At 44.6% G+C, this 11,681-nt stretch overlaps 2 protein-coding genes across 2 annotated transcripts in view; both read left to right on the top strand.

The window, feature by feature from the left end:
- DDX6 (DEAD-box helicase 6) overlaps positions 1 to 489 on the top strand; it is a 16,665-nt gene extending 16,176 nt beyond the window's left edge. The window contains exon 15 of the mRNA XM_039721732.1: positions 15 to 489. The gene's annotated coding sequence lies outside the window, so the exon portion shown is untranslated. The remainder of the gene's footprint in view (positions 1 to 14) is intronic.
- Positions 490 to 1,896: 1,407 nt separating this feature from the next.
- Positions 1,897 to 11,643, top strand: VPS11 (VPS11 core subunit of CORVET and HOPS complexes). The gene is made up of 16 exons (XM_039721731.1): positions 1,897 to 2,083; positions 2,365 to 2,513; positions 3,090 to 3,225; positions 4,258 to 4,421; positions 4,523 to 4,770; positions 5,171 to 5,372; positions 5,647 to 5,798; positions 6,060 to 6,246; positions 6,655 to 6,798; positions 7,245 to 7,433; positions 8,297 to 8,458; positions 8,944 to 9,083; positions 9,383 to 9,585; positions 10,169 to 10,340; positions 10,455 to 10,677; positions 11,379 to 11,643. The coding sequence occupies exons 1-16, from the start codon at positions 1,930 to 1,932 to the stop codon at positions 11,541 to 11,543; spliced, it is 2,790 nt and encodes a 929-aa protein (XP_039577665.1). The 5' UTR covers positions 1,897 to 1,929; the 3' UTR covers positions 11,544 to 11,643.
- The last annotated feature ends 38 nt before the right edge of the window (positions 11,644 to 11,681 follow it).

The raw sequence follows: 11,681 nt of genomic DNA, 5'->3' as shown, positions 1-11,681 counted from the left end.
TCGGACGAGGACAGGGGGGAGGAGGGAGGGGAGTAGGGATGTCTTTATTAAGATACAGCCTTGCTGTATTTTAACCAGTAATTTTGGGGAAGGGGTGTCAGGAGAAGAAAATAGTCACTGTTCCCCTTATTGAAAGAAACTGGAACTTATATTTCAAGAAAAAAAAAATTATTTGCAATTCAAGTGGAGAGTCATAATCCAGTAGACCCTAGACGAGGGGTTGCTATTCTAACTGTTAACCAGCAAACAATATGGTCTAGTCCTTCAAAACAGTCAAGGGAGGGAGGGGAAAATTGGCTTTCTGTTAAATTGGCAATTGGCAAACTCTCCAGTGGAGCTCAGATTTTGTTGAGAATGTGTTTTCTCTGGCTTTGTATGTGTTGCAGCACTGACTTGTGAAGAGCTTCATGAGTTGTGAGTGCAAAAAAGATGAATGGAAAAATCCTGATTTTGTTAATTAAACTCAATAAAAGCTCCCTGGAACTCCCATTTGTTCTGGTTTTTTTTCCTTTATCTCTGCTGAGTGAAAAACATGCTGGTGTCCTTACAGAGACTCATGGTCTGCATTGGATGCAACAACCTTTGGAGAGAAGCCTCAAGAAAAGGAGGCACACAATAAAAGGTGCTCTCCTGTGTCCATGAGAGGCATCCTTTTTCTGCACAGGCCCTGCACATGGCAGCTGTTTTTTCCAGGGTCAAATGGTCCACAGTCTTGTGTCCTCTAGACTAGAAGGCTCTGGGTGCCATCTGGTTGCAGTGCCAAGTTAGCTTCTTTGACAATGAGAATTTCTGCAAGGGGCCAGAGGAGCACTGCAGGTCCTGCTGGGGCTGTGCCTTCGTGTCTTTCATCAGGAGTCATCCTGAGTTCTGCCTTGCTGGCTGTTTGTGCTGCAGAAGATGCTGTGTGTGCTGTGGTTCTGGTGGTTGGAAAAAGAGTCTTGTAAAGATGCATTAAAAATCAGCAAAGGAAAAAGCAGGTTTCATGTAAAAGTGAATGCAGGGTAAAGTTCAGTGGCAAGGTTCACTCTGCTGTGGCCTAGATGGTTAAAGCACACAGTGTAAAAGCAGGCTACACCCAATATAAACCCAAAATTATCGACATGGCTGCTGGGGGAGAAGGGCAAAAAGAGTGAGGGTAGGAATGGGTAAGTGGAGTCACAGGGTTCAGAGTCAACCCCCCTGCTCAGCTAGGCCCTGGACTTGACCAGAGGTTTCTGCATAAAGGCTTAACAGCAAGCCCAACAGCACTTAATTGATAGCCTAAGTTAAGCAATTTAACAAAAGAATCACAAGAATTTACCATAATGGTAACTAAGTACTTCAGATTGTAAACAAGGTCCCACTTTGAGCAGTGCCTGGGGCGCTGGAGCAGTGAAAGTGTACAGTTGCAATGAAATGAAGTACTGTGTTAGTACATAAATGCCAAATGCATTCTGGTTTGCTGGGGTTACATTGAGACTCACACATGTATTCAAAGGTATAGCTTTATTTTTAATATATTTATTGCTTTTGTTAAACTAAGAAGCTTAATCTGTGACAAATAACACATATAATTAATCATATTTCTGAGCTCACAGCAAATATACAGATTTCATTAGTTCTTATCCACATTTAAAGGCCAAGACTTTTTGTATGTACTATTAATTATAGAAAAGAATACACAGCTACTTTGTATATCTCCCGTTGGACAGAGGCAAATTAAAAAGATTATGTATGCAATACTGTAATGCAAAAATATTACTGTAAAATGACTTACTGAAGGTTGCTGACACCGTTCTGAGTTGCAAATTCCTAGGCGGCTCTGTGATTTTTCCCCAGTACGTGTGTTCAAAATTCAGCCATTAAAATTAAATGTCCGGGAGGGGCGGGGCCGCCCGAGGGGCGGGGCTGCGGGTCACGTGAGGGGCGGGGCGCGGGGCCGGCCCCAACATGGCCGCGTACCTGCAGTGGCGCCGGTTCGTCTTTTTCGACAGAGAGACGGTGAGGGAGCCCTCGGGGCCGGATGGGGCCGGTGCGAAGCCTTTCGCGCTGCCCCCGGGCATCGCAGTCTGCGACTCGGGCCGGGGCAGCCTCGTGTTCGGAGATATCCTGCGCGGGGCCGGGCGCTGTGGCCTGCGCGGCCCGGAGGTGGCTTCGGCCTCGGGAATGCGGCCGCTTTCCGCTGTGGGTTGTGCTCTGTTTAAACAAAAACCCCACAGCGCTGCTGCATGTGTTGGTGCTCCGGGTTGCTCTGCAGAAGTATTTGCTGTAACTCTACCAGGAGTCAGCAAAAGGCATGCAGATTCTTGTACGATTGGAGGTGCGGGGCTTTTTTTTTTTTTTTTTTTTTTTTTGGTCTCCTTATGTGCCTTAACTGTGATCTAAATATGGAAGGTCAGATTTGGTTTTTGCCTCGCTCCCTTCAACTCAGCAGTTTCCAAGCTTACAAGCTAAGGGTGACGCATCTGTACCAGCTGAAGCAACACAGTATCCTGGTTTCTATTGGTGAGGATGAAGAGGGTATAAACCCTTTGGTAAGTTAAATGACGATGAGAGGAAAACACATTTGTAATACAGTTCTTTCTTAAACACTATTTTGATTATCTCAGTTGCCTTTTCTTAAGTAGCTTCTCTTGTTTAAACTTGGGCCCCTCGGACGAGGACACGAGGCTTGACTCCATTTTGATCAGAAGGCTGATTTATTATGTTATATAATATACTAAAATACTACATTACAACTATACTAAAAGAACAGAGAGAAAGAGATCAGAAGGCTACAAAGACAAGAATAGAACAGGAATGAATAACAAAAATCCTGTGACGGCTCACAGCCTTGGCACAGGTGGCTGTGATTGGTCACTGATTGAAAACAATCCACATGGACCAATGGAAGATTCACCTGTGGCCTTCCACAGCAGCAGATAGTTATTGTTTACATTTCTTTCCTGAGGCCCTCAGCTCCTCAGGACAGGAAAAATCCTAGCAGAGGTTTTTTCCCTAAATTATCATAGCAACAGCTTCTTCCTTCTGGGTCCTATAACATTTTGGTGCCAGGTCATGGCCTACTAATACCCCATGTTTTGCTTATGCCAGATCATCGTTGTTTGTAGGTGAAAGTCTGGAACCTGGAGAAACGGGATGGTGGTAATCCTCTTTGCACTCGAATTTTTCCAGCAATACCAGGTAACAAGCCCACGGTTGTATCCTGCCTAACCGTCCACGAGAATCTTAATTTCATGGCTATTGGTAAGTAAAGCTGAACTATAATAGCTTAAGAAAAATATTACAGTCCTTACTGAGAGGTAAGGAACGTGAATAGATAATACAAAAACCAGCCTGGAAGATCCTGATGATCTTTTTTCTCACTCAGTTGTTACATTTTCCTCACAGAGATACTGTGTATGTTGTGCTATCCTAGAGCTCCAGAGATAAATGCATAAACTTAGCCTATTTTACATTAATAATTTTGATACTTGGAAGCTTTATGTCCTCTTTTCCCTACCAGCTAGGTAAGGCTACGTATTTATTGATCTTAGTACTATGTTTAGCTTCTTTTGGTACAGGAAAAAATGAGAGTTTTGTGATACCTAATGTTCCAGAGATACTTTTTCAAGCGGGTTATACAAACCTTTTTTCAAAGAAGAAAGGAAATTTCTCTTTTTGGATTTGACTATTCCTTGGTAATGTTTCTTGCTTAACTCTTCTGACAGTATAAGAGCAGTAATGTTGTGAGATTCCAAGTGGTCTCAGCTGACTTGGTCCCTACACTGAAATCAAAAAAGCTTTCCCTGTGTGTACAGTGGCCTTCAACCCTAGAACAACTTACAAGACTGGGGCTGTTGACAAGCTATGAAAACTGTGTGTTTAATTCTCTCTTAAAAAATCTCCCTCTGGTCTTTTCTACAGTGTGTAGTATGTTTTGAATAAGCAAGGGACTTGAAATTATAGTTACAGTTGCTGTATGGGAAGGCCATTTGTAAAACAAAATACAGACAAAATTAATCTGCATGTGAAGTTTGTGTGTGGAAAGCAAGTTAACCCTTGCTGAACAGTGCTGTCTATCCTATGTGCAGTTGTGTGGCAGCTCTGAACTGTAACTGGAGCAGTGGGGAGTGATTTGGCAAAGATTGACTTGATGTGAGAACCTGTGGCAATCCCATTGCTTTATACCATGCTAGTGAGCATGGTGCTGTTGCTGACTGGAGCTTCCCTAACTTACGCTGGATAAAATTTCAGGTGTGTTGTATAAATAATAGTTTGGTCTGTCTGCTTCTCCAGGTTTTGCAGATGGGAGCGTTGTACTTACTAAAGGAGACATCACTCGAGACCGGCACAGTAAGACCCAGATCCTGCATGAGGGCAGTTACCCTGTTACTGGCCTTGCTTTTCGACAGTCTGGCAAAACAACACATCTGTTTGTGGTGACTACAGAGAACATCCAGGTGAGAAGCTAGTTGAAAGAAATGTGACTCTGACTTGCAAATTCTGTTGTTTTCAGAGTCTAGTTCAGAGTGATCCCCAAACCCTCGAGTTTCCTCTGTAGTCTTATATGCTTTCAGTGAAAGACTATCCTCACCTGGAGCTGGACACTCACGGATGTGGATTGCGCTGTTCATCTCTCAGTGACCCCTCCCAGGATCTCCAGTTCATTGTGGCAGGAAATGAATGTGTGTACCTTTACCAACCAGACGAACGTGGCCCCTGCTTTGCTTTCGAGGGACAAAAGCTGATTGTTCACTGGTATCGGGGGTACCTCATCATTGTCTCCAAGGACCGGAAGACTTCCCCAAAGTAGGGCTCCTTGAAACAGATGAATTCTTTTTGCTCATGCAGCTTCATGCTTTTTCTCCTTCTCCTTCTTCCCTGTGAAGCTTTGCTCTTGGGGGCAGATTACGACTCTGTCAGATGTTGTTGAGGTTCATCCCGACCCATATATTGATTAACTTCCCTTGTGGGAGTAGCACAATTAAATGTGCTGAATGAGAGGGATTTTTTTCTAGTCCTGTGAATTTCTCAGTGTAACAGGATGATGGAATTTGTGTATAAATACATGGTACTTTCCCTCAGGATCCACTTAGTTTAATTGCCTGAATGAACTCTGTCTTGCTTTCTATACATCCCTAGTTTGAACAGTTATCAAGATTTCAAGTTATGTTCTTCTTGTTTTCTAAAACTTTCTTCTGCTCTCCAGGTCAGAATTTGCTGGGAACGAGGCACAGAATTCAGACAAACAAGTCCTGAATATCTATGACTTGTGCAACAAATTCATTGCATACAGCTCAGTCTTTGATGACATAGTGGATGTCCTAGCAGAGTGGGGATCTCTCTATGTACTGACCAGAGACGGCAAGATCCATGTACTGCAGGAGAAGGATACACAAACCAAACTTGAGGCATGTACATTTGTTTTCTTACTAATCTCTGCCTTATGTCTGTAAGATTGTATTGGCTCTGCAGACTGAAAAATGGAACCATTCAGGCAAGTGAATTACATAGCAAGTGACCAAATAGCTTTTTGGTATAGCCAGTGTTGTAAGACAATTGGTATGTAAAGGCCCAAGCACATGTATGCACTAAGATGAAGAAACAACTTGTTTTCCAGGTGTGTTTGAACTTGTTTTGTGGGGTGGTATTTCTCTCATACTGCTCTTACCATGTATTTAACAGATGCTGTTCAGAAAGAACTTATTTGAAATGGCCATTAACCTGGCCAAGAGCCACCACTTGGACAGCGATGGTTTGTCAGAGATTTTCCGCCAGTATGGTGATCATCTCTATAACAAGGGAAACCATGATGGAGCCATCCAGCAGTATATCCGGTACGTGGGGGTCCTCTGGAGCGATGTTGTAGGTAGGAGCAACATAGGCCTTGGTTTCTGTTTCAGCACAGGAATTAAACCAGTCCAAAACAAAAAAAAAGTCTTACACCATAACTAGTTGTTGCTTCTGATGCATAGCTGAGCAGTCACAAGAGAGTACCTGCTGAAGTTAAGGCTTCTCTGTGTTCTCTTGTTAATTTCTCCATTTATTTTGATTGCATGAGTATACAATGTCTTGTAACATGACTCTTCCCCTCACAGAACTATAGGAAAGCTAGAACCATCTTATGTTATTCGGAAATTCCTGGATGCTCAGCGTATCCACAACCTTACTGCTTATCTACAGATGCTCCATCTGCAGTCCCTGGCCAATGCAGACCACACTACACTTCTGCTGAATTGCTATACCAAACTCAAAGACAGCTCCAAACTGGAAGAGTTCATTAAGGTATTGGGGAGACATGGAATCATGCTACATTTTTATGTCATCATAATAATTCAAAAGGGGTTGTGGTGACATTGTAAATTCCCTCCTCTATGACTGTTAAGAGAGAGAGAGTAATTAATTTACCACTCAGTACCCTGGTTTTTGCTCCTTTATTTTCAAGCTCTTGCTTCCTTTCTCAGTTTGTTTGGTTTGCCATCTGGGTCTGGAGTGTGCTTGCTTCTGCCAGTGCAACTGGCAAGCAAATGAGAAGTGGTTAGACTCCTTCCTTTCTGCATGGGTGATTTTCCCTTGCATGAGACGTACCATGATTGTCCCTGCTCATGTTTTCCTCCTCTGACATAAATGATTACTGCTTCTGGACTGCTAGAATTTTTCTGAGGGACCATCTCTTTGCTTTTGTTCTTGGAGACGAGTGAGAGTGAGGTCCACTTTGATGTGGAGACGGCTATCAAGGTGCTTCGCCAGGCTGGTTACTACTCCCATGCCGTGTACCTGGCAGAGAAGCATGAGCATCACGAATGGTACCTCAAAATCCAGTTAGAGGACATCAAGGTGAGGAGACATAACTGCACGTGTGTTCTTACTGGGGAGAATACCAATTCCCTAGTCTCCTCTTTAGCGAGAATGTAATTTCACTGACCTCTTTGCTGAGGATAGCATACTGATGAGAGCAGCAGCAACAATACTCATTGCTGTTGGTGTATTGCCTTTCTGCTTTTGTCTTGTGTGTTAGACTAGTTGGGGAAATCAGAAGATCTTGTTTTCTTTCTGATGTGGCTTTTTACAGTGCCCTTTAAGAGGAGCAAGAGTGCTTAGTTGGGGATTCATCTAAATGTTTCCCCCAGGCTGTATCCAGTCTTTCTCCCTGAGGAGGCAAATGAGCAGGAATAGTGAACTAGGTGATAATTCAGAGCATATCTTCAATGCTTTCTGTCCTAAGCTCAAAGTAGAGAGCAGAGGCCAGTGTCCTGTGATTGTTTTGTTGTCTGTCTTCACAGAACTACCAAGAGGCTTTGCACTACATTGGAAAACTGCCCTTTGAACAGGCAGAGAGTAACATGAAGCGATATGGTAAAATCCTGATGCACCATGTCCCTAATGAGACCACTGAATTGCTGAAGATCCTTTGCACTGATTACCATCCCTCGGGAGGTAATGAAGGCCCTGGGATGCTAGAAGGAAAAAAGGTAGAGTTTGTGTTGACTGAAAGTTGTTGCTCTCCAGTAGCAACTTTGCAGCAAGTGCTTCTGCATACCTTGTGTTGCCGTCCTGATGTTTTAGGTATAATGAGAATTATAACTTAATAAACTCTGCTCACATGAGACCCTACCTGGAATATTGTGTCTAGCTCTGGAACCCTTAGCACAGAAGGGATACGGACCTTTTGGAGTGGGTCCAGAGGACGGCTATAAAAATGATCAGAGGGATGGAAAACACCTGCTCTGAAGAAAGGCTGGGTGAGCTGGGGTTGCCCAGTCTGGATAAGGGAAGGCTTCAGGGAGACCTCATTGCAGCCTTTCAGTACTCAATTGATAGGAAAGGTGAGGACAAACTTTTTTACAGGGCCTGTTGTGATGATACAAGAGGTAATAATTTTTAAGTAAAAGAGAGCAGATTTAGACTAGATAGAAGGAACTTTTTATAATTAGGTTGGTGAAACACTGAACCAGGTTGCCCAGAGAATTGGTAGATGGCCCCATCCCTGGAAACATTCAAGTTAGGTTGGATGTGGACCTGAGCAACCTGATGAAATGGAAGATGTCTCAGCTCTTTGCAGGGTTGTTGGACTAGATGACCTTTAAAGTTCCCTTCCCACCCAAACTATTCAATGATTCTATGAGAAGCCCATTCTGATGTACTGGTAGTCCTAGAGGCAGGGGTCCTCTTAAAGTTATTGCTCAGGATTGATCCTTGATGTTGTCAGCATCCTGTATTGTGCTGTATCTGTCCTGTCTGAGACTCTGGAAACAAACATTCCTCATGGCAGGAAGGAAGCACTAGAGTGGCTTAGACTGATGTGGGTGCTTGTCTTTTTCTGACTGTTTTACAGGCTAATTCAGAGGAGTTCATCCCAGTCTTTGCAAACAATTCCCGGGAACTGAAAGCTTTTCTGGAGCACATGACTGAGGTGCAGGCTGACTCTCCACAGGGTGTCTATGACACTTTACTGGAACTTCGGCTGCAGAACTGGGCACATGAACAAGATGAGCAGGTTTGAGCTCCTCCAGCATTGTGTTTTGACGGAAAGATTTGGTGTCTGTGAGTCATATTTGCATTCCTGTAATGCTCTTTCCCGCTGGGCATTGGCAACATGAGGCAATACATATGCTGTGCTGGACAAATAGCACAGAAATCGGAAAGCAGCCTAGTATCTGGGAGAATATTCCCTTCAGAATGGCTGAGCTTGTTTTGTTTGTATGTCTTTTAAGGACAGGTTCCAGACAATACAGCCTCTGTGAGCAGATGGCTTGCCCACAAAAGTATCTTTACTTGCTTGCCTAGATCTGTGAGGATGTAGGCTGTTTGGCCAAAGAAAATCAGTCCTGTTTGCTTAAAAGGGTTAAAGAGCAAGTACCAAAACTGACCTGTGTGAAAGAGCTCCAAATTGTAAAGTCTTAATGCAAAATAGTGTCTATGTGTAGTGTGTATGTGGGTGTGCCTGGGTTCCTCTTCGTGACCTCTTCCCCCTTTTTGTAGATCAAGGAGAAGTTGCACAGTGAAGCCCTCACCCTCCTGAAGAGTGGAAGGTTCAGAACAGTCTTTGATAAGGCCTTGGTCTTATGTCAGATGCACAATTTCAAGGATGGTGTTCTCTACCTCTATGAGCAGGGCAAACTGTGAGTGTTACTCTGGTCTTTAGAGTCCTGTCCTTCCCCTCTTGCCCCCACTGCAGCGATTTCTGAACCATGAATGTCTGTACCATTAATGGTAGTTACCTCTTTAGTGTCTCAAGACAGGCATGGTAGATGATTGCTCTGCAGAAATACCTCACTGCTGAAGCAAGACAGTTATATAGAGTGGAAAAAAGACTTGTCTTTGGCTTCTGTGTGAGTCTGGGAAGTGCATGGCTGGGTGAGGTCCCTGTAGAACCTCAAAGGGCAAGATGGAATGTTGCAGCTGAGTCTTTCTCCCACAGTTTCCAACAGATCATGCACTACCACATGCAGAATGAGCAGTACAAGAAGGTGATTGAGGTGTGCGAGTTGTATGGCGACCAAGAGGCCAGTCTCTGGGAACAGGCTCTCAGCTACTTCGCACGGAAGGAGGAGAACTGCAAGGAGTACATTGCTGCAGTGCTGAAACACATCGAGAACAAGAATCTTATGCCTCCACTGCTTGGTAATGACATACGACATTCAACCCTCAGCCTCCCCTGCCATAGAACCCCAACCCAAGCAAAAACCAGAAACACAAACCACAAAAGACTCCAACCCAGACTAGTTTGTAGTGCTTTCTGTAGATCAGGCATTAGAAGAATCAATCAAATTGGGCCTACCAGTTGAAGTAATAACCTGCTCCCTAGGGAAAAACAATGTCAGTCACAGCTCCGTAGTTAGGGAGAAAGATCTGCAGTTTCAGTGAGATGTCTCATACATGATTTCTGTCTGTCCTGTCAATGTGGGGCAATGCAGGGTGTGCTGAAACTCCTGTTGAGCCTTGGTGGATAACTAAAATCCAATCCACTACTAGATCCTTCCTTTGTTGCTTTTGGTCTGAGTTATCCAGACATGCTCCCAGTTGCCCATTTCTGGAAGAGATCAAACTGAAAGAGAGTCTTTAAGTGAGCTCTTCCAACTCCATGAGAATGCCAGCTGCCTTTGCCTGTAAGTGGCCTGTCCCAGGAAAGCAGTCTGCCCTGGCAGTACAAGCATAGCTGCAGTTTTTGTGCTTCTGTTTAAACTAACATCTCAGTTACTCTCAGTTGTGCAGACGCTGGCTCATAACTCCACAGCCACCCTGTCTGTGATTAAGGATTATCTTGTCAACAAGCTGCAGAAGCAAAGCCGCCAGATAGACCAGGATGAGCAGAGAATTCAGAAATACCGAGAAGAAACTACGAGGATCCGCCTGGAAATTGAAGAGCTAAAAGCAAGGTGCAGGAATGTGTGCTGTCTTGTCTAGTCCTATTCAAGGATAGGACTGCTGTTGTCTTTTAGTAAGATGAAGTGTAGTTTGTCTTTCTCATGCTTCTCCATCTTGTCACTCAGTCCCAAGATTTTTCAGAAGACCAAGTGCAGCATTTGCACCAGTGCATTGGAGCTTCCTTCAGTCCACTTCCTGTGCGGTCATTCCTTTCACCAGCACTGCTTTGAGAGCTACTCTGAGAGTGATTCAGAATGTCCTACTTGCATGCCAGAAAATCGCAAAGTGATGGACATGATCCGAGCCCAGGAGCAGAAGAGAGATCTGCATGACCAGTTTCAGCATCAGGTAGGGTAACATTGCTTATCTTACCACGTTGAAATAAATAGAGTTTAGATTCATTTACAGACCTGTAAATGGAGGCTGGTAGAGACAGGTAAGGCTTGAAAGTATTTTGTAAACAAGGTTACCTGGATAATGTGCCATTAGATCCTAGGGTGACTGCATTGTGTAAAGGGTATGGGGAGTCGTTATCTCTGTGAAGGTGAAAGAGAGAATCTGTCCTCACCTGACCCTCATATAGACCTTGAGACCTGTTGGTCAGTGTGACAGCTGGTCAACAGCTTGTACAGAAGTAATTAGGGAGAAAGGGAGGAGAACAGTGTGAATTGGAACAGGGACAGCACCAAAATGTGGCATCTACCTTGTGTTCCCCAAGGATTAATTAAGTGGTGAGGGTGAGAATGGGACATAGCTGGAAAATGTTAACACACATGGAAACTAGAGCAGTTGAGGCGCTCACTTTCCTGCTTAATTCAGTTGCTCGTTACCTTGGTGCGTGGCTCAGAAGTGGCATTGAAACAGGAGCTGGGATGGCCAGTGTCAGAAAATGTAGCAGGTTCTCCTGCTACAGCCAGCCCTTGCATGGACTGAGCAAAGTGTCCTGTCCACTAAACCAAAGGCTTTTAAGTGCACAGGGATAAAGGAAGGAGGCTAGAAGCAAGAGGCTCTGAAGGCTTTTACTGACGCTGCTGCTTTGTGTCTGGCAGCTCAAGTGTTCAAACGATGGCTTCTCAGTCGTTGCTGACTACTTTGGTCGCGGCGTCTTCAATAAGCTGACCCTGATCACGGACTTGCCCTCGGGAAAGACCGCTACCACCATCGAGGCTGGCCTGCAGCGGGAGCTGCTCATCCACACCAAGCGCAGTACCTGACTCCCGGCCGTGTCCCCACGCCCTCTCGTGTTGTACGGGTTCCCCGCTGTGTCCTGCTGTGCTTGCCTTGGTCCCCAATAAAGCAGCGTGGCCAGGCAGAGCCGCTCGGCGCTCACCGACAGCGCGGCCCTCACGGAC

This window comes from Passer montanus, unplaced genomic scaffold (assembly GCF_014805655.1).
Source record: "Passer montanus isolate IOZ18808 unplaced genomic scaffold, ASM1480565v1 scaffold47, whole genome shotgun sequence".
Taxonomy (NCBI): domain Eukaryota; kingdom Metazoa; phylum Chordata; class Aves; order Passeriformes; family Passeridae; genus Passer; species Passer montanus.
This window is presented reverse-complemented; position numbering and strand designations above follow the sequence as displayed.